Below are 24923 nucleotides of genomic sequence, written 5' to 3' on the forward strand. Positions count from 1 at the left end.
TATTCGTCCCTCAGGAGTGGGGAGGGAATGGGAATTTTGCAGCACTGCAATTGTAGCCAAAAAACTATTTTTGATTTCCAGTGTGGCTGAGAGCAGAGTGAAGACCAACAGCCCAGTCCGACTACCTGAAACTAGTGTGGGGCAGGCAAGCCAAACAACTGAAGCTGAACAGCGTAAGAAATTTAAGATTTTGTGGATGTTCATATCCTTTTATCTATCTTACTGTAGGACTTGAAAATCAGATCCTGAAAACTTCAGTATATTGTTGCTCAGATTTATCTAATGTTTTGTTCTAACCCCACAACAAATTTAATGGAAATATTGTTTCAATAAATTTAATAAGCTCATTTAATAAAATCAATGAGGTCTATTAATTCATTAATTCATTAATCTCAAAGTTTGTGCTAAAACTGCATTTGAATGCATAGAAATGAAGCCTTTGAATTGAACTTAGCATCTTTTTTTTTTGTTTGCAAAAATACCTTTGCTGTTGCCTTCTTTTAGGAGGCTTTCCAACTTCCCGGTCTAATCTACACTCTTGCTTGTCTGATGATCTTCTATATAAGTATTAATCAGATCCGGTTTTGCTTAGGTTTTTTATATCAGTCAAGGTTGGCATGATATTGTCCCCTGCTATGATTAATCCACTTTTGCTTTTAAAGATATGCTGCTAGTATTTTAATGCCTTATTAGAAAAACTGTTCTCTACTGGCTCAGTTCAGGAATCAAAATTAAAGAATTCCCTGCAGATACTCCCCTATCCTGTCCTCCCCTTGAACCTGTCTAGTCAAGGGAATCAAACATGTTTCTTGATAATTGGTTTCATATCTCAAACTTTTACTATTAGGACATTTTCCTGATGTTCATTTGGAATCTGACTTCCTATAACTTCCCACATATGTATATTAGACAATAATGTATAGAAAGAATTTTAATGTATTAAATTCTGACAATTCATAGGAATTGTCAGAATTTGTATCTCATTAGTAAGGAACAGCAATCGACTAACTCAAACAGATAGTTTTCCAGTCCTGCAACAAGGGACCTCACCACCCTTCCACATAAATAATTCTGTTGTCAAACTGTTCTTACTATCAGTCAATTTCTGCTGTATATGAAGCCCTTTGATCCAATATTACCCTTCTTTTCAATGATTGCCTATAAGTATTCAAAGGGTATCACTCTTTTGTTGCCATTTCGGCAAGCAAAATCAGAGTTGGCGTTTTCTTCTTTCCTTTATAGGATTTGCTTTTCATACTTCTGCCTATCTGGGAGAAGGCTGCATTAGGGAGAATTTCCCCCTAAATGGAGAGTATTTCTTCGTTTACAGTAGCAAATCAATTATGTAAATTTAAGTGGTCGAGTTCAAAGGCAGGATCTACCTGCTCAATGGTGATAAAGATCTGTGCAGTCCTAATGCAATTTAATGAGTCAAAGTGTGAACAATATATGTATGCTACCTTTTTGTTTCTCATTTTTAAAAACAGTTTTGAATGAATGCATTTGAGCCATATCTGATCATTTAATCTGCACTGTATGAGGAACAAGCCAGGCTTCTCACCTAGCAGAAGGATAGCTTCTTGATTCAAATAAGATGGAAACCAAGATAATTAGATATTTTGTGATTAAATCAGAGGTTACGTGTTGTTTATTAACCTGAGATAATAGATGGTCTGTTTGTCACCGGTGTTTGGTAAAATTTTATCCTGAACTTTTAAAAAATAGTGCTCTTGCCTAACACTTCAATAGAATTTCTCCAAGCTGCTATGAAATGACATGGAGCAACTGATAATTAGGTTGGAATCACTTGGCTTGATGACAGAGTAGATGATGAATGAGCCCCCACCAAATGTTTCTTGTGTTCCTGTCTTTAGCAAAGAAGCCATATGGAGTTCTGTCCTTCTTCCGTGGCACAGGAGGGAAAAGCCCAGATCTGTCTTCTCAGAAAAAGGAGACCTTGCGTGGAGCTGACAGTGCCTACTACCAGGTGGGGCAGACAGGAAAAGAGGGGGCAGAAAACCAAGGAGCAGAAAACCAAGGTACAAAATGTAAAAACTTCATTCTTGCTTTCCTCTCCCCTACCCAGTATTCCTGGATTAATGAAATGCACAAAAGTTTCCATCTTCTGAAAAATGATATTAATAGTAGCAAAACTTAATGGGGGTGGTGGGGGTGGGGGTAGAGAATACATGGTTGGAATAAACATGACCACACATTGACATCCAAAATCAAAAGCTTCAGATCTTTTTCAAAACAAGTGACAATCTTTTTCATTTTGGATCGCCTTTCTGGTTTTTTCCTGTCCATTTCAGTCTTAATTATTGATTTGCATTGTTTCTCACTAAAAACAAGGAGGGAGAAGAAAAATTGCTCTTAGCAAGCTGGCAGAAGATATCTAGTGAAGCTGTGTCAGACCCAAATGAGAAAGAAAGGGAAATTGAAGTTGTTTTTAAAAGCTCTTCAGTTCTAGTCCCTTTAAAAACTACTTTCCATGATTTGCAAATGTTCAGAATGACTGAATTTATGTGGGCAAAAAGTATATCATTTGAATCAGAAATGTCATGATTTGACTCATATTTCATTCTTTTAAAACACAAAATGGTAGAGTTGAAAAATTAGACAGATTAATTCACATAAAATGAGAATAATTTTAAATTCTAGAATTTTTTTTTTTGTTTGTTTCATTTAATGGCAGAAGGCCTACAAAATCATTATAATTTGCTGGGGTGCTGTGTTTTATTTATTAATTACTGTGCTTAATAAATGTGTTTTGGGATTGGGGGAAGATAGAATTTATGAATGACAGGTTGTAGCACTGATCCAGTTTCCTTCATGTTGTTAATATTAGCCAACCTAGCAACTCCTGAAAAATGTAATAGTTCAGAAATAGTTATCTATCTGTCAGACTAGATAAAGCACTGTTCAGGAGTAAGGAAATCTGGGATCATTTTTCTGAGAATGTAAAGTATCTTTCTCCAAATTGCTGACTTTTAGATGTGTTAAACTAAATTTCCAGAATTACAAACCAAGTCAAGACATCAGGTTCAGAAAAATGGCCCTAAAAGATTGCATATTTAGTCTATTTTTCTTGTTCATATTTTTTCCAGATGAAATAGAGGGAAGTGATGCACAAAAGAAGCAGCTTGGAAATCCACATGTTGAACTTCGTAAGTAGATAACAAAACAACACATACTACAAAGTCCTTTGTAAATTATACAGTAACTATAGGTTCGCACTGTGGTCTTGATCATGTGATATCAAGGTGAATTCGGCAGACCCTTGAAATTGAGATGGAGCATATGTATATTTTTGTGCAGAGCAGGTCATTTTTCTGTAAGATGTCTAGTTCATTATGTCACTGCTTGTTCTTATTGCCACAAGGAGGCAGAATACTGAGGTGTTTGCTCAGGCTTTGCTGTTGAATTCAGTATTCCAATATTCAGATTCTCCTTTCCTGATATAACTCTCTCCATTCTCATGAAATGTAGTACATATGTGATTTAAAATGCATTTAACACATTATATTAGACAATGTGGAACAGAAGTCTGTAGGTACTAGTATACTAACAAGATAACAATTAACAAGTTGCATCATCATCAAAACTCAGAATAGTATTTGAAGACCTATCATATGCATACTTGCATGAGCCACTAAAAAGCAATCTCATAAAATTAATTTTACAGCCATTTCAGAAGATATCATAGATAGTCCTTGGTTAACAACCATTCATTCAGCAACCTTTTGAAATGACAGTGGTGCTGAATAAATGGTACTTATGACTGGTCCCAGAAATTATGGCCATTGCAGTACTCCTGTGATCTGGATATTTGGATGCTTGTCAGTCCATCTACACTTACGACCATAGGGGCATTTCAACCCCCTGTTAGTTACCTTACACAATGGCACTCCTCAGCAGCAGAGGCATTGAGGCTAAAATATAGGCATGGGACCTTCAGAAGTCTCAGCCAATTGCCACCCTCACCCCCCATCCCACACACACTAGGCCACTCTTCAGATCCTGCTCTACCGGTGACACCTCAACCATGTACCACAGTCAGCCATCACAGCACAAAGTCCCCACATTCTGCAGGCCCAACCAGATCCACTTGACATAGTTTCTCACCTTTCTTCCAGTGGTGAAATCTAAAATTTGTTACTACCAGTTCTGTGGGCGTGGCTTGGTGGGGGGGGGTAATGTGACCGTGGGCGTGGCCATTTTTTTTTTTACTTTTAAAACCATTTTTTGCATGTAAAACCATGTAAAAAAATGCTTTCAAAAGGCTCTGACGATCCCAGCTGAGTTGCCTGATCGTCAGAGGGTTTTTAAAAAACCTGGATAAGGAGCCTGGATAGCTCAACAGACAGAGCTCTGTAATTTAAGACCAGCTGTCTGCAATTAAAGTAAGATCGAATCCCGCCAGGCTCAAGGTTGACTCAGCCTTCCATCCTTTCTAAGGTAGGTAAATTGAGGACCCAGTTTGTGGGGGCAATAAGCTGACTTTGTATAAATATACAAAAGTATGAAGGCTATTGCTTAACGCATTGTAAGCCGCCCTGAGTCTCCGGAGAAGGGTGGCATATAAATCAAATTTTAAAAAAAAAATGATCACGCAGCTCAGCTGGGCATGGGGGGCGGGGGCAGGGATTTTTGTTACCAGTTCTCTGAACTGCCCGCCGCCATCGCTACTACTCGCCTGAGCCGGTCCGAACCAGGAGCATTTCACCCCTGCTTTCTTCCTACCGCTAATGAGTTGTTCCCTGGCCTTTATTTAATTAATTAAAAAATAAAATATTGATTTTGTGTGTTTTTGCAGAATTCTCTGATGCCAATGCCAAGTTTTACTGCAGGATTTACTATGCAGGGGAGTTCCATAAAATGCGTGAAGTGATTCTTGGAAGTAGTGAAGAAGATTTTATCCATTCTCTCTCTCACTCACTGCCTTGGCAGGCAAGAGGAGGGAAATCAGGAGCTGCTTTTTATGTGACTGAAGGTAGCTAACTTCTCAATACCTCATAGACATGGGCACTTCCTTGTTATGGTATGCGAACAACTCTGTGATCTACGACTCTAGCTATCTCAGTAGCTAGAGAAAACCTTCTGTGATACCGTTTTCACTGATGATGTTTGGAGGAATTGCATAATTATGTCTTTGTAACTATGCAACATATCAACATATTTTCTTCTTTAGATGACCGATTCATCTTGAAACAAATGCCTCGCCTGGAAGTCCAGTCCTTTCTCGACTTTGCCCCACATTACTTCACATACATTACTAATGCAGTTCAACAAAAGGTAAGATTTGTGGAATAATTTATCCCTTGCCTTTAAAACCAAGAATGAAGCATCAGGATTAAACTGCAGTCCGGGACAGAAAGAAACATAGCTTATTTACTTATTTACTGATTTACCTTTGAATGATATCAACTGAAAATGCCTTTTGAAGGAAGACATTGGTGACTTTGTGTAGTTCTTTGTATTTTTTTAAATTTGTGTTGTATTCTGTTTTACTAAATCTAGATAAACATTTGCATTGGGAAGTAGAACCTTGAGCAACTGATGAATACATTAACACTTTGTTTCAGAAACCCACAGCTTTGGCCAAGATTCTTGGGGTTTATCGAATAGGCTATAAAAACTCTCAGAACAACACAGAAAAGAAGCTTGATCTGCTAGTCATGGAAAACCTCTTCTATGGCAGAAAAATGGCTCAGGTGAATAAGTGTTGTGTTACAGAAATGGGAAGTGTTGTCTTTCTTCTTGGTTGCTGTGTCTTTTCCCACTGAAAGATTTAATAAGACTATTGCTTTCAATAGCAACTTGTTATATTTGAGAATATTGCAATATTGAGAATACTGGCTATGTTTTGCTCTGGATCTGGATCTCCACTGGGGAGTCCTGTTCCACTTTAATTGCTTTAGTGGGAAGTTCTGACATGCCCTACGTTGATATAGTGTATTAAAAGTTTTATTAAAGTTATTTATCCACTGCTTTTTGCATTGAATCCTGAAGTGGTTTTTACAAAGGCAGCGTCACTTAGAATATATTAGGGTAATTCATTCTGGAGGTTATCAGTGTATGAATCATTCTGGCCAAATTTTACCTGACCAGGAACGGGCAGAGTTGGGTACCATTCTAAATTGACAGTCAGCATTCCTAGATATAAAGATCACCTGCTCCTCTAATGACAATGAGAGATTTGCAAATATTGAGAAAGTTGACACCCTAACTATAACTGGGTTCCTTCAGAGAAACATGTCCTCCACTAAAGCAGGCCATTTTCTTCATTCCTAGACTCAGGAACCACTTACCCTTAGTCCTTTTGTTGGGTTTTAGTTTTAGTTCATCCAGTCCACTATCGCAGTTAACGACAGACTGGCTTATGCAAGGCCTCACATCAATCAGAGAAATAGCCCTGACTATGATTAGCATATCCTCCAAATCCTTTCATAACCATATCACATGGCTTCATGTAGACCCTGAACAGCACAAGAAAGAGGATGATTCTTTGAGATTCCCCATAATAAGATTGCCAATATTGTTCTCTGGAATCAGTCACACAGAGAGGAATGGAAATAATGACTGAAAGTACCCTAAATCTGTAGGATGTTCTGCAAGAATACCATGAGAAGTGGTAGAATTGAGGTGTTATATTCTCTGCCCCACCTTCCCATTGAAGTCAGAGTGATCAAAGCCTCTTCTGCCCTGTAAACAAGTTAGAATTCAAGGTAGAACAGATCTGAAAACTCAGTTTCCCCCAAACGGGCATGTAGTCAGTTTATTGCTGCTGTATAAACTGAGCAACGTTTGTAATCCTGGGACCAGAGAGGTTCTTTTCAGTTTCAGGAAGGTTCATTTAGTTGCCCCTTTAAAGGCAGCAGCCATTATCCCATCATGAAATAATGCATGCAACAACCCATGGACAAAAGAGAAGTTGATCAAATTACTACAAGCATCTGGGTCCACATTTTTAGGCTGAAAAAAGTGGAACTGATCTTATGAACTTGACCAACCAGGCATTAGACACTTGGTTCCTGGCTGCCACCTGTAACAATCACAGTTCCATCCTTAAAATGCTCTGAAAATCTATCCTAGCAGATAGAAGTTTCTTCACAGAAGTGTGAAGATTGGAAAATAAAATTGACTGGAGTAAATGATATTGATCCCAGGGTTATTTAGAACAGTTCTGTTGAATCACTACTTGAGGCTGTGATGAAAGCAATGAAGCAATGAAATAAGCCCTTTTTGCTGCCTTCATTGCCAAAGGGCAGGCAGGGTTATGGGTACAATAGCACTTTCCCACATGAAGCAGGGGTGTATCTGTTCCCTAATTATTGGAAATTGCAGAACACCGCAGGAAGGACTGAATCAATCTCCCCATTGCTGTGGGGGAAATAGGTGCCAGGATAATTTTTACCAAGTAATGTTCTGATCATTTTACCAGTGAAGACATAGACATAACCAGTACTGATTGCACTGATAATCTAACAGAGATTTAAATAAGTTCTAAATAAAGGATGTTGTGGTATCAGAAGTAGCCATGTGAGCTTTTAGTTTAGAGAGTTGTTGTACAATTAGTACAATATTAAATCTGGCATGAATGGGAATTACATTTATTTCTTAAAATATTTATTAAATTTATACACTGCTGCTTGCACAAGAAGGTTATTATGCTTTTTTAAAAATTTGCCAAGTTTATAAATTACAAAGTCTGTAATATGTATAGTACATATTTTTTTTAATTGCATAAATTAGCTCTGCCTTTTGAATTTAGAATTCTGAATCAAAAAGCTTCATCTGCTAAATTAGTGTATTGTTTCTTTTTACTATTAGGTTTTTGACCTGAAAGGTTCTCTGCGAAATAGAAATGTGAAAACAGACACAGGAAAAGAAAGTTGTGATGTGGTTCTGCTGGATGAAAATTTGTTGAAGTTGGTGCGTGATAATCCCTTGTATATCCGTTCTCACTCCAAGGCTGTGTTGAAGGCTTCCATCCACAGCGATTCTTACTTCCTCTCCAGCCATCTCATCATTGATTATTCTCTTCTCGTGGGCAGGGATGATACCACTAATGAACTTGTTGTTGGAATTATCGGTATGTTAACTTTGTCTGCAAATTACCAAGGTGTGATTGTCCATAGGTTGATTTACATAAAGCAGATTATTTGGGTTGGCCAATATTCTGCTTAGATCAGTTGTGGCCTATAACCTGACTACCTCTATTACATGAAAAAGTGTTACAAGGAAAGTGATGGAATGAGAAATGATTTTCTAGATGTTATGTTGTAAACCAGTCTTGACAATACTCCAGTCAAATACAGGTAATCCTTGACTCACAACTGAAATGGAGGCTGCACATTATGGTCAGAAGTCATGATGGCTGTTAAGTGAAGTTCCCATATGACCACCTCATGACTCCGCCATCCTGCTTTCCCTAGTACAGTCATTAAGCAAACAAGCGGATCATTAAGCAGAGTATGAGGTGCCTCAGGGGCTCTGAAAGAGGTCCTGGAAGGCCTAGCACAGGCCCTACCCTAGGCCTCTCAAGGCCATCCCCAACTCCTGAGGCATCCGTTACTCTTTATTCCACCCCTTGAGGTCTCCACAGTCCTTGGCCCTGCTTCCCACCCCACTGGATCCCACACACCCCTCCTTCACTCCATGTCACCCATTCTGGATTTACCTTTCAAAGATCTCTGGAGATTGGGTTAGTGAAGCCAAGAAAGCCGCTTTGTTGCTGGGCCATGTGGCATAATCCCAGAAGTGGTTGCCATTTTGTAAGTGGCCATAATTCAATGCAGGTATCGCAAAAATGGCCACTTCTGGGATCATGAAACATAGCCCAACAACAGAGCAACCTGTCCTCCTTTCCTAAGCTAACCTCTGGAGCTCCAGAGATCTTTGAAAGGTAAGTGAGGAGGAGAGTATGGGGCCTGGTGGGATGTGAAGCAGGCCCAAGGCCTATGGGGACCCAGGGGGAGTGTCCCTGCAGGATTGCTGCACTTAGCTGTAAGGGCAAATGACCTTGGGGATGCTGCAGTGGCCATAAGCTTGGGATGGGGTTGTCAGTAGCTTTGGAGGGGGGGGGCGTTGCTCTTAACTTAGAATAGTTGCTAGGTGATTGTAAGTCAAGGACTACATGTAGTTAGATTATAGCAATGTCCTCAAGATCTGGCTTAATAATATAAATTTCATACACTTTGATAAAGTTTGTTTCATTCAACTCAAAACATATTTATTCAGTTAACATTTGTTAAAACATTCAAATTCTGGTTCTGTATATCAAATTCATTCTCAAAAAAAAAAGTAGACATTAAATATCTGAATTCTCAATATATAACCCTGAGGAATAATCTCCTTGTGGTGACTATGTTGTAAAATGGAAAGCTTAGTCTTTCGGGGTTGGGTTCATTTTTGTTGCCCATTGTAAAACATGTTTTATTTTAATGAAAGTCAGAAGAATGCACTGGAGACAACTTCTCTGAGTATCCCTTGAGTGTAATGGTTACTGTATAAAATTTATAGTCTTAAATATAATTTATATTTTAAAAATGCATTTTGGAAACTACTAGAATTTGGTTGCAGTCTCATAATACCTAGGAAAGGCAATAAAGATTTCCTATTTTATCAAAGTGTTCTTTGTGTAGTTATCTAATGCTATGTACCATACTTTTTTTCCACATCAGATTACATTCGCACATTTACTTGGGATAAAAAACTTGAAATGGTGGTGAAATCAACAGGGATCTTAGGAGGACAAGGTAGGTCCAAAATGTTTTTCTAATCAATATTGATTGCATTTTCCTCCTTTCCCAGATGCCAAATGCTAGATATTTTTAAAGTATTCTTTATTATTTTCAAGGATCTTTTGAATACTGACCTAATGGTTTACAGTGTTAAGCTACTGAGATTGTGAAATATGTGCTTTATTTAATTGTGGCATTAAGGTCTAAATAGATGTTAAATGTAAAGGTAATGGCTTATAAAGAAGCATTGTTTATAACTTTTATTGTTTAAACACCTATAACCAAATATTTCAGTTGAGTTTCACTATTTAGTTCTATCACAGACTCTTAAATTACCCAATATAATTTTGCAATGTCCACAGTAGAAGATATAACTTCATAAATCTTTGTTCCTACCTTTATGGTTTTAATGATGTTCAGAATATGAAGCTGGTGGTGTAATAATAAAATATAAATTTGGCCATTAATATGTTCCTATTGGCTCAGTTTCAATCAGTTTCAGTCTTTTTCTTCATTTGCATTATTAGGTAAAATGCCAACTGTGGTATCTCCGGAATTATACCGTACTAGATTTTGTGAAGCAATGGATAAGTACTTTTTGATGGTGCCAGATCATTGGACAGGCCTGGGCCTCAATTGCTAAGATAAGGTGGTGCAATGGAATGATGTCTTCAGATTCAAAAAGGATATAACAGAGAACTGTCTTTCTACATCGCCATCCTCATCTTGCCTCTCACAACAGCAACTCAAGGGTCTTCTGCTACAGTCTTCGCAGCTAGGCTTTCTTGCCATGTGAATTTGCCCTTGAGATGTCAACACTGCAGTGGAAGAAGCATTCAGTTCTTTGAATCAGAATGCTACTTTCACGAAACCTGAAGTAAACAAGTCTGGGACCAAGGGGGAGCTTGCCATAAATTACACGGCCTTGTATTGATGCACTGAATAACCAGTGGCTTTTGTGAACAATCGAAACAGTGGTCCTAATAATAGGGGGCATGCTGGCCCCACCGATTGCAGATATGATACTGTTGTCTTTAATCATGAGGAACCAAGACAGTCTGTTAATAGTGCTGCCCCTGTGATAGGAGTTTATTTTGTAAGTGTTATTGTATATTGTGTAATTTGTTATGCACTGGATTTTTTTTACAACTTTCCTTTGAGCAGTATTTTGATTATTTTAATCATTTCCTACATCCCACATGGTCATTTGAAGCCCTTTTTTAATGTTGTAAAGTTTTTGTGTGGTCTGATATTTTATTGGAGGGCTACTTCCCTTTCTGAATTCTAATTTAGGCTTCATACAAATTTCAGAAAAATTCAGGTTGAAATATCTTTGTGTCCCAAAGGTAAATTTTCTCAAATGGAGCCTCCGTGGTTGAGTCAAATGGTCTCAGACCACTAGGTGTTACTTTAAATATGCCTTTAACTCTAGATTCCATTCTCTCTTTTTGTCACAGCAAAATATTGGGATGTTTTTGATTTTGTTTTAATTCAATAATTAATAGCTATCTGATAAAAACATTATCCTAGTTTCATTTTAGCACCATTTGAGAAATGTACTATTGATGTCGCTGTGCTGCACATACTCAGGTTGTATTAATAAATTAGGCTGTTAAAACAGTAGTTCCTTTGGCACCACAAAACATTTGCAGTTGTGCTCCGAACAAGAAAGGATGTGGGGTGGGTGGCAAATTAGACTTCATGGTAAAGATTTGGGTACTTTTACAAATTGAGAGTAAGCACTTTTTTTAGTATTTTTTGTAAATACAAAATGTTTACTATATTAAAAAAAGATGTGTCATTAAGCAGGTAAGATTTGTAGCCTTACTGATTGTCTCCCTTTTGGTTTGAGCCCAAGTAGTTGGTTGAGTTGAGGTAGGTTTTCCCTTGTGATTTTGCTTCTGGTTGCAGCCAGGAGCCTTAAACCTACACTATTTAACATAGCTTAGGGAAAGTTACAGCATTCCAAGAAGTCATTAAATTCTGGCTTAGAGACAGTTGATGATGCATGTGTGGACTTAGGTTGTAGGTTGGATTTTTCATGGGGAAGTTCAAATCTTAAATCTGCTTTTGTGGCTAGTCTTGTTTAAATTTATGTCTGAAATAGTAAAGATTTTTATATGAAACCAGATAATAATTTGAATAAATTAATGTTTATAACCAAGTTTTTATTTTGTTTATATTCATTTTATTTATTTATTTATTTAGAACTATTGAGCAAAGATCATTAGCTTTGATATCGATGAAAAAACACATTCCTTAATTATTCATTACTTAAACAGCAGTGTTAGTATTTAGCTGGTACAAAGTAATTCAAAAGAAATGTTTTGCCTGACTTTAAAAAACAAAATATAGCATGAAGTGACTTTCTTCTGCTAATTATCCAGAGGTCGGAATATTTGTATGCAGTTGTGAGTAATGAATATGCATATTAATACACAAGTAGCAACTGAAAATGCCATATTCCAATTCTAATGCATGTTTCTTGCCACAATTGAAGCACAGAGATGTACACCATACACATGCATTTGCCCTGTTACACAATACACCCAGCTGATGTAACTTCCAAGAGTTAATGGTGATTGGAGTTCTGCATCAAATATTCAGGAGCACCTTAGCTAGAAAGCAAAGCAGTTTTTTCTTTTTTAAATGAATTCTGAAAATTGTCCGTAACATTTGAAATTCTGTTAATAACGACTTCTTTACATTTTGAAAAAAATAATAAATGCCATTCAACATTTTATATCCCCCCCCCCCAAATCTTGATACACTATTTAGTTTATGACTCTTTAAATTAAGGTAAGGTGTTAACATAGTATTCTGGAAACAAATATTTTAACAGTATTCAAGTTGTGCTCACTCTGATGAGTTCCTTTTAATTTTGATGTGTATAGATTTCTTTTGTCTTTTGTGTCTAAGTCTACAGTTGTGGGAAAGATATACTTTATTAACTATTCTGTTAGCAATAGTAAGAAGGGGTTATGTGCATATCACACAACTTAATAGGTGGTCCATATTGTTGCAACCTAAACAATGGGCATTGTTTACAACACTCCGAAAAATTATCTGTTACAATTGGGAAAAATAATTGAATCAAAATGTTAAAAATTATGATGTTAACCATAAAATATTTTCAGATTATTTATTTAATGTATATAATGTGCATATTTTTATCTTAGTTGAGATGTGTTTTTTATGATTCTGATATGTTAAACTATTTAAATACATTTTCTCCATTTACAAAATTATGTATATAGAGAGTAACAATAAAATAATCAAAATATCTGTTGTGCCCATCTGCTTTATTTCATCCTTGCCTCAAAATACTAACATTGGCATTGTAACATGAGAAGATTGATTTGAATCATTTAAGTACTAAAGTTATGGGTAGAGATCAGTGGTGGGATTCTGCCGGTTCTAGGCAGTTCGGCCGAACCGTTTGTTAAATTGCTGGCTCTCCCCGCCCCTTGCCCCTTACCCTCACTCCTACTCTAATTTCCCTTCCTTCCTCCCTTCTCTTCCTTCCCTCTCTCGCCTTCTTTCTTCCATCTCTCTTCTTCCTTCATCCCTCTCTATTACTGTATCCTTTTGTGCATATGGATTACTCAGAGGGCTGAAAAAGTTATTTTTGACTGGTCCTCACACTTTTGACCACTCCTCGAACTTACGACTGTCCTCACATTTTATGTTTTTAGCTTCACATTTTACGTTTACTATTTTGCCACCATGGTGAAGAGAAGCAGTTGTGAAATGAGTGACACGGTTGTTAAGAATGTTACAATGGGCATAAATGATGACCAGTCATAAGGGTGAGGACCGGTCAAAAGTGCGAAGACCTGTCAGAAATCACTTTTTTCAGCCCTCTGGGTAGTCCTTTTGTACATATGGACTACTCAGAGGGCTGAAAAAGTTATTTTTGATTGGTCCTTGCACTTTTGACCAGTCCTCAAACTTACGACTGTCCTCACATTTTACGTTTTACGCCCTATCTTGTCACCATGGTGAAGAGAAGTAGTGGTGAAATGACTGACACGGTTAAGAAGGCCACAACAGGCATAAATGTGAGGCTGCTCATAAGTGCGAGGACCAGTCAGAAATGACTTTTTTCAGCCCTCTGAGTAGTCCCTATGCACATAGCCATGCCCACCCAGTCACATGACCAGCTAGCCACACCCACCCAGTCACATGACCACCAAGCCACACCCCCAACTAAGCCATGCCCACAGAATCGGTTGTTAAAAAAATTGAATCCCACCACTGGTAGAGATATTACATAAATTTGATTGCTATATCTTGCTAGGCAGGGGTGCAAACAGACAACTACCAGCTTCACCACTTCCAAATGTTTTAACAAAATTTCAACTCAAATGTATAATACATATTTGGAAATAGGTATTAACACATTAGGTAACAATACCTTTGTATGAATTTTAGAAAAAGATAGTATAGAATGGGTGGATCAGACTTGAAATGGAGTATTTTGTTGATTCTTTCACAATTCTATGGAGCTTGCCAATGCCTATGTTGCCCACAAAATGACTGGGAACTGGAGTGTTGTCGCAGTTGCCTTCCTTCTACTAGAGCATCTGGTGTGTGTCATATAAGCAGATCTTCTAAACTTAAAGTATAAAAACAGGAGTTTGCATCTGATGAAGTGAGCTGCAGTTCATGAAAACTTATGCCTTTCAATGTGTTAATTGGAAAAGGTGCTATTAGACTCCTGATTTGTCACCAAAGACTTAACGCGGTTCTCTTTATAATGCATTCAAAGGCACACACAATCTACAGCTCCCAGAATTCCCACTTGTTGCTTTTCTGGGAAATTAGGAAAGCTGCTGCAATATAGCTGTTGGTTTTTTGTCAGTTTCTTTGTGCTTCTTCGTTAATGTCTTTGTGTGGAGTCAAAGAAAACAGAAGAATTTCTGCCTAAATAATATATCTTAGTTTGGGTTCTGCATCATCCAAGCCTAGAAATACGGTTGATTTAGTTATGATCCTGATTATGGTTTGAGCCTGAGGTAGTTCTGAAGAGTTAGTTTTCCTGGAAAGAGGTTGTAGGACTGGGTGCCAACTGAAGCTTCTATTGCTTCCTTTTTTTCCTCCTCTCTATGGGTTCAATCCCAATTTTGCCAGCAAAGGTGTTTTTCTTTTTTAAAGATTCATAGGCTAGGGGCCTGATTCATCCAGCCCTAAAAAGGGATGAATTTTCAGTGGCTCATATGGCCCAAACCGAGCTTTTTTATTAACGTTGCTTCAAACTCCTGGTCGAAAAAGTCAGATTCGGCGGGACCGTCCACTCCACTCACATCGACGTCGATTGAATCATTCAACTGCTCTGCAATCTCCTCCCCGTTCACGTTTTTAAATTTTTTTTGTAATGCAGCATATGGCTCTGCATGCAAGTCCTTTTCTGTCCGGTCTCGTTACGCATTTGCATTTTCTCACCATCCCTATTGCAGGATGGGAAAGGGGAGTTTGCAGTAGGTGGGCGGCGGAATGAGATAGCTGGTCTCCCCCGGCCCGCCGTCTCCCCTTCCCAGAGCCAAAAGTGAGGCTGGCAAAGGGAGCCTCCCTGCACCTGCTTTCCTCCGCGCCCGAGAGGATCGGGAGTGGGTGGGGATTCCGTTCCAAGAGAAGGGAAGGATCGCCGCAGCCTTGAGTGGCGAGAGCGTCCCGCGTTGACACGGAAAAGTCCGGGTCGGCCGGCCAGCCCAGGAAGGGAGGCAGCAGCTGCCTTCCTCCACGCGTCTCGCCGCTAGGTCACCCCTTTGCCTGACCTCGGCCCTGACCGCCTCCGGCTGAGTGGAAAGGGAGAAAGACGGCTCCCTCCGCGACACTCCGGGCGCGCGTCGCTCCTTGCCTCTCCTGGGGAGCGCCGGTGGCCGGGAAGTTCACCGCGGTTTGTGCGGCTCAGTCCAGGTCTACCGGCCGATTTTGAACGCCTCAGGCGGCAACAACAAGGCGACGTTGTTTCGCCGCTCAGCCCCTCTTCTTCTTCGCCCTTGGATTTCCTCCCTGCTATTTCGCTCCTTTTCCTCGGAGCCCTTTCCAACTTTCCTCGGCGCAGAGACTAGCAACGACCCGAGAATGCCCGCCGTCCTGGCGTTCCTCGCGATGGGCGGCTGCTTCCTGGCTCTAGCAGAGGTAAGGAAGCCCCGGGGGGCGCCGGGAGCCCCTCCGCCGAAGAGGGTCGGGGGGGAGGGGGTTGAGAGGGAACGCTGCTGAGAAGAGGGGGGAGGCATTTCCCTTAAGACCCCCCCGCACCCCCTTGGGGAATGTGTCGCGCAAGGCTGCCGGTGATCAGGATCGGGGTGCAGTTACGGCCCCCGGTTCAAGGGCGACCTGTTGGGGCGATTGCGGTAGGCCTTCCTTTGGAAAAAGAGCCTTTCTGGCTCTGAATCCCGGAGATGTGCCATTTTCCCCATCCTACCACCACCACCACCACCAGCTCCCCAGAGAAAGAAAAAATCTTGCTAAACTTTTTTCCCAAATCAGTTCTCCAGGTACTGTTATATCTCCCAAGGGAAGGAAAAAACAGCAAGTGAAGCAGTATTTCCAGCATCGGTTTCATAGCAGAGCAGTTCTAAGACAATTAAGGCTGAGCCACTGGCCCTGTTTATTGTTTTATTGAACTTTGGCCATTTATCTGAAGCCTCCCTGCCTTAACAGCTAGGAGGCCAGCACACAATTGCTAAGTGCATGTGTTTCTCTCCTTATAAAGAACAATTTTGAATCTGTGTCAGGTAAAATTGATGCTGTTATTTAATGACACATGAGTTCTTCGAGTTCAAGATCAATATAATTTACTTTCCTTCAAGTCCAGGAATGGTTGAACTATGATCTTTGGAGCTTCAGTTCCTTCTTATTCTTGTCTGGTGGAGTTTATCCCATTTCCACTGGGCTGCAAATTGTTCCTGTCAGTGCACTTTCCTCATAGCCACAGCTGTTTCTTTCCAACAGAAGAGTAGCTATGCTTCTTTGAGGCTGGAAGTGGAAGACTCTCTTCTGTGTCACAAGTTGCATTTCATTCTAACCATATGCTGTTTTTGGCTGCAGCTGATGGTTCCTCTTGGCACAGTTTGCAGGGGATAGAAGCAATGAAAGTAAAGAGAGGTGCAGAAGGAGATTCAAACAACCACAGAAGAGGCAATGCATGTAGAATAGCCAAAGCCAAGGGGAGGATCTGAAATCAAGGGCCTGATCCTTAGCATGAAACACAGTTTCTCTGTGAAACATTACACAGGCTTGTCTGAAACATTGGGGGGATGACACTTAAGTGTGATAACATCATCTTCTCAGATTGAGACAAGCAAGCTCCAGAAAAATATGTTAGGAAAAACTGAATGAAAAGTGAAATTACTTTAAAATCTCATATACATTCTTCTGAAGTTATACACATTTGTGAGGCAACCTTTTTGTTTACTCCAGCTAATTGATTTCATGATATATATTGTGAAGATATAAATTACATGGATTTATTTGCAACAGCTGATTTGTAAAATGCATATTTTAGTTAAAAAAATCTAAACAAGAATTGAACACATGGTAGGTACATTTTCTACCCCAAAGCAATACCCCAAAATACAACATTGGTAAACAATATTAGCAATGTCAACAAAAGTACCTGTTACGGAAGACATTTTTGTCATGATGACTGAAATCCTTGAGCAACAGTCCTAATTATACTTATTGGGGAGTAGAATTGGACTATGGTAAAATATTAAGAAATGTATTGTTACTGTTTTATATACTACATAATAGAAACAAATGACTGGGAATGAATTCATCTGCTAGAACCTGAAAGACTGACTTTGTGGGCAGAGAGAAGAGAAATCTGAACCATATATCACCATATTCTCTTTTCACTCAGTTTCATCTTGTTATGATTACTGTTATCAGCCTTTTCTCCCTTTTCTCCCCCTTCCATTTGTCACATTCACTCTCATCTTGAAATCTTTCTTTTTACTGTCTTCAGAATTTTTTTGGGTCTGGTAGGAACTAGTAAAACAAATCTGAAAAGCGGGTCTGTTTTCCTGAATAGCAGGGAAGAGCTGTGCTTCTGCATGATCTCAGAACATTTTCAAAGAGTGTACATTCTTAGCTCTGAATTAGCTAGAAATCATTGAAGAAGAGAAGGAAGAGGGGAAGAGGAAAAGATGAAACATGGGTAATAAGAAAGAAAAGCACCTAGCTGGTTGATGAGGCCAAAGACTTCTAGTATGTGTCTGGGATAGGAAAATAGTATTCCTCTGGAATCCCTTCCCAATTTTGGTTGGTCAGTGAAAAACACTTCATTTTCTCACACTTTTTCTCTATTGGATCTTTCTAAAGTTTGCAATTTTTCTATCACTGCTGCCCAACAGCTGATGAGTGGGGGGGGGAGCATTCCCCAGTTTGGCTCCTCCCAATTTTATAGCTGCATAAAAGACCCAGGGCAACCCAGCCTCATGTAATCAAACAATTGAGGGTTCTGCCAGAACTAATTGTTCATGCTGCTTTCTCCTCCACAAAGCCCAGTCTGGCAGGAGAAAGTGTGTGTGCAGGGTGATCCCAGAAAAAGTTGATGGCAAGAAAGATTCCTGTGCTGGCAAAACAAACAAAAAATAAATTCCTTAGTGAAGTGGGAGAGCTAAGAAGAGACTTGAGCTGGGAGATTCATATGCATGAGGAATAACAAAGGTTGCTATTTTTCCTTTGGTAATTGAGAAACTATTTCTGACTTGGACATTTCTTGACAGGGTGGCCTTGGATGATGTGCCTGCTACATTCAGACTGCTACCTATTGTGAAAAGGTACTAACGTTTAATTAGCAGATACCCCCCTCTTACCGTGGTTGAGCTCTGTATGTACAACAACAAAAACCCTGAGCTGAATGAAGGTACTAAAACCAGAACCTAAAACTGTAGGAATCTATAGAAAGATGAATCAGTGCTGGATCGTTTCCTTTTGAAAACTGCAGATATTTAAGGTAGGTAGATAGCAGCAGTTTTCATTACCACTTGATTTTGCCAGCACAAGGTCAAAGAGAGTTTTCTTGGCTTAGGGGGATTTGTAGTGCTAACTGAACTTTTCAACAAGCACTTGGAGATGGGTAAGAGGAAGACCTGACAGGTTATTTGGAGTGGGTCTCACTGCTAAACATTGCTGCAGGAAATCTGATTCCATTCAACCTCTTTCTTCGGTTAGTATTGTAATAATGCTGCTTGCATTGAATGGGCATATTGGCTTAGTTGAGTTATTTAATACAAGAAAAATGGTTTTTTTCTTTTTCTGCTTGATTTAAATGTCTGCCGCTACTGTGAACAGATATGAACTCACCTTTGATAATTCTGCATAAGTTCAAGACAATTAAAGAATTGTGTACATGAAAAAACAGAGATAAAATCACAAGGAGAGATGCACACTGAGCATAACAATCTAATAATTAATTCATTACATTCCAAGAGGTTCACTGCATGTATGACTTTACAATTTTGTTTTTTTTTTCCTTTTTCTAGCTTTAAAATTAATCTGAGAGCTGACCCTCAAATTCAATTTCAAGTAGAGATTAAAGTTATAAATACATAGAACAAATTCCATTCTGAGATCTCACCATTCCAGAGGGAGAATCTTAAGGGAAACTTGACTCTGATGTTGCTATTAAATCCAAACTATTATGTTTTATATTTTTTCATTTTTGAATATCTAGAAGAATATCCTGCTAAAGGCAACTGGAAACACCCCCCCACACACACACACACACGACCAAGGCAGCAGTAGACATAGGAGGAAGATCAAGGAGAGGAAATGCCATGGCAAGACAAGAACTGTCAGTCACTGGAAAGGGATGGACTTAAAGACTAAAACAGCAACATTAGGAAAAAGAAATATGAGAAGCTGGAGAAGTACCAGGGCCTGAAGGAAGCACTGGAGAGGATGTGGAAACTAAAGGCCAAAGTGGTTCTAGTAGCAGTAGGCACACTTGAGGCTGCAACTCCAAGCTGGGAGAGTAGTTTCAACAGATCCATCCCTCTTTAAAAAGACCATGGAAGTTCTCCATTCATTTCTGGCTTATAAATGTTTGTTTTAACTTTTTTATTATTGTATGTGAATTTTCATCCTTCTTTAAGAATCAGAAAGATGCCCTTTAAATTTGAAGCAACATATAAAGAAAAGCTAGGTCTGAATATAGTGTTTATTTCTATGTTTAAATGTGCATCAGCAGGCCAACAGACTTCATGCAGATCTAGAGCAACAGTCTAAATGTAGGGAAGACAAAGGAGACTCCTACTTTGCAAGGATATATCACCCTTGTCACCCAATTTTTATCCCATGCCTTTAACAAACTTAATCCCCCAGGGTAAGGTTTCCATATCTGGGCTGCAAAAATATCGACAACCACAAGACAGCAGAAATTGTGTTTTCTCCTCTCTGCCCTGTCTAAGTAGTCCTCTAGCTTTGCTGCACAAGTGCAGGGAGCCCTTGCAAAAGAAGTATAGTTCAAACAGAAAGCAAGAATAAAGGAAGAGCCCCAGTTGCAATGCATCCCGTTCCTGGCTGCTCTTTTCCAACTCTCACCTTCTTCCTGTTTATGGAGGAACGAGGAGAGAGAGAGAGAAGTCATTTAGTGCTGTCTCCCACCAAAGATCATCACTGCTCCTTTCAGGATTTGATGCTACCGTATTTATTTCCAGAACTGAGCTCCTAAGAAAATCAAGGTTGATGGTTTTTCATTCCTTTCTGCTGGCATCCGGGTTTCAAAAATCTAGACAAGAACAAGATGGCAGCAAACAGATAGAGGGAACTCTTATGCCTTACCTATTGGTGAGATTTTATCTATAGGTAGATGTTATTTAATAACTGCCCTTGTTTAGTGATTGCTTGACGTTACAGTGGTGCTGAAAAAGTAACTTTATGACCAGTCTTCACATTTGCAACCATCACAATGTCCCCACGATAGCATAACTGACATTCAGGTGCTTTGCAACCAGTGCATGTTAATAACTGTCACAGCATCCCAAGACACATAATTGTCATTTGCACACTTCACAACTGACTTCTGACAAAAGCCAATGGAGAAACTGGCACTAAAGAAAAACTATGTTTGTGACTTTAAATGATATAAGAAGAATGATTGGCTGTGCTACTATCAGGTAGCCATAAAAGTAGACAGGAAGCCCGGGAGCTCCTGCTCCTGCTATTTGATGATTGATCTCCTGAAGAGGGACTGTGTGTGACTAAAGAGAACTGTAAGCAAACTATGTTTTGTGTTGGAGAGTGATTATTCGAAGACGTGTTATCATTGTTTTGAGAAACCAAGTTTGTTTTTTCACTAAGAGTAAAGAATGTTTTATTTTTCACCGTTCAGAGTCTGTGAGTATCTATGTATTTAACCAGCAACGTATCTCTTTGCTGTCCAGTCTGTTGCCTACTATGCAGAGGGAAGTTTTACCCTCAACACTACATATAATATAATGTCTTGAAATAAACACTATATGAGCCACAGTGACTTACTTAATGACCAAATAAGAAGTGATGTTGTAAGTCCATCACAGTCATGTGATGTGATGGAGTTGCCAGTTCCAATTATGGTCACCAAGGGAAAACTACCTGTACTTATGCCCTAGTCTAGTCTCATTGTTGTCAGCAAGTCTTCCATGAACTTCTGAAAGACATTAATACAATATTTGTTGAGAAATCTGAACCTCCCACTTTTATAAAGTGTCTTGTTTAATAAATTGGTTTTGACTCAGCATGAAATTATTGTGGCTTATCATAGAGCAATAGGTGAACAAAGTAAACCATGAATACAATAAAGTATGAATCTAGCCTATATTTTGAATTAAAGGAGTAATGTCTAGCTCAAACATATAATACAAGGGTGTAAATGTCCTTAAACTAACAAATATTTTTGCCGCCACCCTATTTATAATTTGGCACAAAATTCATGGGGAGACAAGGCCTGTTGCTGGGTAGAGCATGCACAAATAAATCATGTAATTCAGGGAACTAGATTTTTACAATGGGAATAATTTTAGCCTTATATAGGTCTAGTATACAACAATAATTCAGCAATTCTTGTTCAACAATAGATAATGTTTCTATGACATCTAAGATAAACATGCTTTGTTTAAGTGTTTTATTCATTTTGTTAGTTCAATTTGCATGCCAACAACTCTGGGCAGTATTCACAGTTTTCTTTCAAAGTTTGAACAGGAATAAATTGGTGTTTTCAAATGTACTATTTATGATGCTTAATTTAAATGCTTAATGTTCAATATTAGACTTCACTGCAAATAAAACAGTGATACATTGGTACTCAGCTGCTTTGAAGCTCGTCAAATTTGGTACTTGATGCATTTTTATGCAAAAATTTTGTCCTGGTGCTCGTTGCTTGCTTGGTACTCAACATGCATGCTAGAAGTTGTTGGTGTTGGCTGCCTCGTGATTCACTATTCTTTCAAGCCGAAACAAAGAGTCACATTAATCATGTGGTAGCTCTTACCCTGTCCACATCCCCATGTGGTATATTTGCATTTTTTTTCCTAATCATGGGTCCTAAGAAAAAGGCAGTGATAGTGCTGAATAGAAAAGAAAATTACTTCACATTACCATGGAGAAAGAAGAAGGAAGGAAGGAAGGAAGGAAGGAAGGAAGGAAGGAAGGAAGGAAGGAAGGAAGGAAAGGGTATTCACATTACTGATCTTGCTAGGGACTATAATATGCCTAGAACAACGGTCTCCACCATCATTAAGAATATAGAAATGATAAAAAGGCTGATATTGCAAAAGGAGTTAAAGCCATAAGAAAGCAGCATTCCCAAACACTCGAAGTTGGAAAACTGTTATTAATTTGGGTAAATGAGAAGCAGTTAGTGGGTGACAGTATGTCAGAAGCTATGAAATGTGAAAAGGCGAAACTGTTGCATGCCGATCTTTTGAAAAACAAACCAGGACCGAGTGATGCGAGTGTTTTAATTTTTAAGGCCATCCATAGCTGGTTTGATCATTTTAAAAAGAGGACTGGCATCCAGAGGGTCATGAGGCAAGGTGAGGCATCAAGTGCTAATGAAAAGGCTGCTGATGAATTTGTCTGAATTTCATGCCTATGTAGAGGCTGAGGTTTTTATTCCCCACCAAGTTTTAACTATGGTGAGATGGGACTTTTTTGGAAAAAAATGCCGAGTAGAACCTACATCACAAAAGAGGAGAAGGCATTACCAGGCCACAAACCAATGAAGGACAGATGTGTGGGAATGTTAGTGGGGACTTAAAACTCAAGCCTTTACTAGTCATAATGTCATAAAAAGCAAACTCCGTGTGATGTGGAGGGCAAACAGCAAAGTCATGAGGCAATTTTTCACTAAGTGGATAAATGAAGTATTTGGTCCTTTGGTGAAAAAAATATTTGCTGGAGAAAGATTTGCCTTTGAATACTCTCCTACTTTTGGACAGTGCACCTGCCCATCCTCCAGGCTTGGATGATGATTTACAAGAGGAATTCAGCTTCATCCCTGTAAGGTTCCTGCCCCCAACACTACTCCTCTCATCCAGCTCATGGACCAGCAGGTCATTTTAAACTTCAAAAGTTGTACACCAAGGCACTTTCCAGAGGCGAGATCCTCTGATACCCAGTTGACCCTCTCAGAATTCTGAAAGGTGCAGTTCAATATCCTGCAGTGCCTTCATCTTATTGGTAAGGCCTGGAATGAAGTCTCTTATAGGACAATGAATTCAGCATGGAAGAATTTGTGGCCAGAAGCTGTGACTCAAGAGAGACTTTGAAGAGTTTGAGTCTGATCTTTTGCTGCCCTAGCCTGCAGGTAGTACAGACGGTATATTTATTTTTATTTTATTTATTTATTTGTCAAGCATATATAAGAGAACACATATAAGCATATATAAGGTAAAAGTATAAACATAATTTGAATACATGAAAAGAGTAAGTAGAAAGGAATATTAGGACAGGGACGGTAGGCATGCCCTTGCAGGATATTGTATCTTGGGCCAATCCATGGGTCTGGAGTAGGGGTGAAATCCAGCAGGTTCTGACAGGTTCTGGAGAACTGGTAGCGGAAATTTTGAGTAGTTCGGAGAACCAGCAAATACCACCTCTGGCTGTCCTCAGAGTGGGTGGGAATGGAGATTTTGCAATATCCTCCCCCAGGAGTGGAGAGGGAATGGGGATTTTGCAGTATCCTTCCCCTGCCACGCCCACCAAGCCACACCTACCAAGCCACACTACATCCACCAAGCCACGCACACAGAACCGGTAATAAAAAAAATTGGATTTCACCACTGGTCTGGAGGTTGATGCTGCTGATGTTGAGTTACATGTGAAGAGCTGAGGATGCTACAGGAACATTGTGAAGAGCTGAGATGCTACAGGAATTACAGAAGGAAGAGCAACAAGAAACATCTAAAGAGATTTCTTCAGGTGAGGAGATAAGGGAGGATGTCCCTGGTTCCTTGATTAAAGAAATGTGTGCAAAATGGCAGAAGTTCAAAACTTTGTAGAGAAGTACCATCCAACAAAGCTCTGGCAAGCAGAAATGTGAATTTATTGAATGACCAAAAGTTTAATACTTTCGAGGAATTCTGAAAAGAAGACAAAAGCAGTCCTCATTGGATAAACAAAGAGTATGTCAGAGCCTGTAATGCAAATTGAAAAAAGGCAGAAAAGAGAAAGAACACATGCAAGTGCCCGATGTTCTATTGGAGGGCAACTCTCCTTCCAAGCAATACTCCATGTAACCTCGGTTTCTCGCCACTCTCCTCCCACCACCCTATTAGGCCATGGACTCTTCTCAGCAGAGGTAAACTGAAAATTTAATTTAATTTAATCTTAGTATGTATTAATTTTTAGGTTAATTTCTCATGTAAATTAATGATATACAACCCTATCTTTGTACTTATTGCCTTAAATATGTGCATTGTCTTTGGTTCAGGAATGCATTAATTTTTAATTATAATTTTAATTTAATAATCTACATTATTCCTTATGGAAAAAAATTGTTTGGTAATCATTGTTTTTGGTATTCATCACTTCTCCCAGAACCAATTAACGATGAGTACCGAGGTATCACTGTATTGAGTTTTGCTGTTATTTAGCAGATCCCTGCTTTGTTGAGTAATGCGTAATGGGTTTCAGACACTTTGGAAACCAGTTAGTTCTTGGTGAGTTCACGCAGATAAGGAA

General features: G+C 39.1%; 2 protein-coding genes across 12 annotated transcripts in view; both read left to right on the forward strand.

The window, feature by feature from the left end:
• The window catches only part of PIKFYVE (phosphoinositide kinase, FYVE-type zinc finger containing), a 91279-nt gene extending 78248 nt beyond the window's left edge, over nt 1-13031 (forward strand). For all 9 annotated transcript variants that reach the window (XM_034431858.2, XM_087882149.1, XM_034431897.3 and 6 more), the window contains 9 exons: nt 82-173; nt 1875-2039; nt 3108-3167; nt 4817-4993; nt 5192-5295; nt 5586-5714; nt 7834-8095; nt 9687-9761; nt 10274-13031. In XM_034431858.2, coding sequence (XP_034287749.2) covers nt 82-173; nt 1875-2039; nt 3108-3167; nt 4817-4993; nt 5192-5295; nt 5586-5714; nt 7834-8095; nt 9687-9761; nt 10274-10389 — 1180 coding nt within the window. In that variant the 3' untranslated portion in view covers nt 10390-13031. The remainder of the gene's footprint in view (nt 1-81; nt 174-1874; nt 2040-3107; nt 3168-4816; nt 4994-5191; nt 5296-5585; nt 5715-7833; nt 8096-9686; nt 9762-10273) is intronic.
• PTH2R (parathyroid hormone 2 receptor) overlaps nt 13013-24923 on the forward strand; it is a 62216-nt gene continuing 50305 nt past the window's right edge. For all 3 annotated transcript variants that reach the window (XM_034431966.3, XM_034431979.3, XM_034431975.3), the window contains exon 1: nt 13013-15890. In XM_034431966.3, the coding sequence (XP_034287857.2) occupies nt 15834-15890 (57 nt within the window). In that variant the 5' untranslated portion in view covers nt 13013-15833. The remainder of the gene's footprint in view (nt 15891-24923) is intronic.

The sequence above is a fragment of the Pantherophis guttatus genome, chromosome 1 (assembly GCF_059756535.1).
Source record: "Pantherophis guttatus breed Tessera chromosome 1, ASM5975653v1, whole genome shotgun sequence".
NCBI classification, from domain to species: Eukaryota; Metazoa; Chordata; class Lepidosauria; order Squamata; family Colubridae; genus Pantherophis; species Pantherophis guttatus.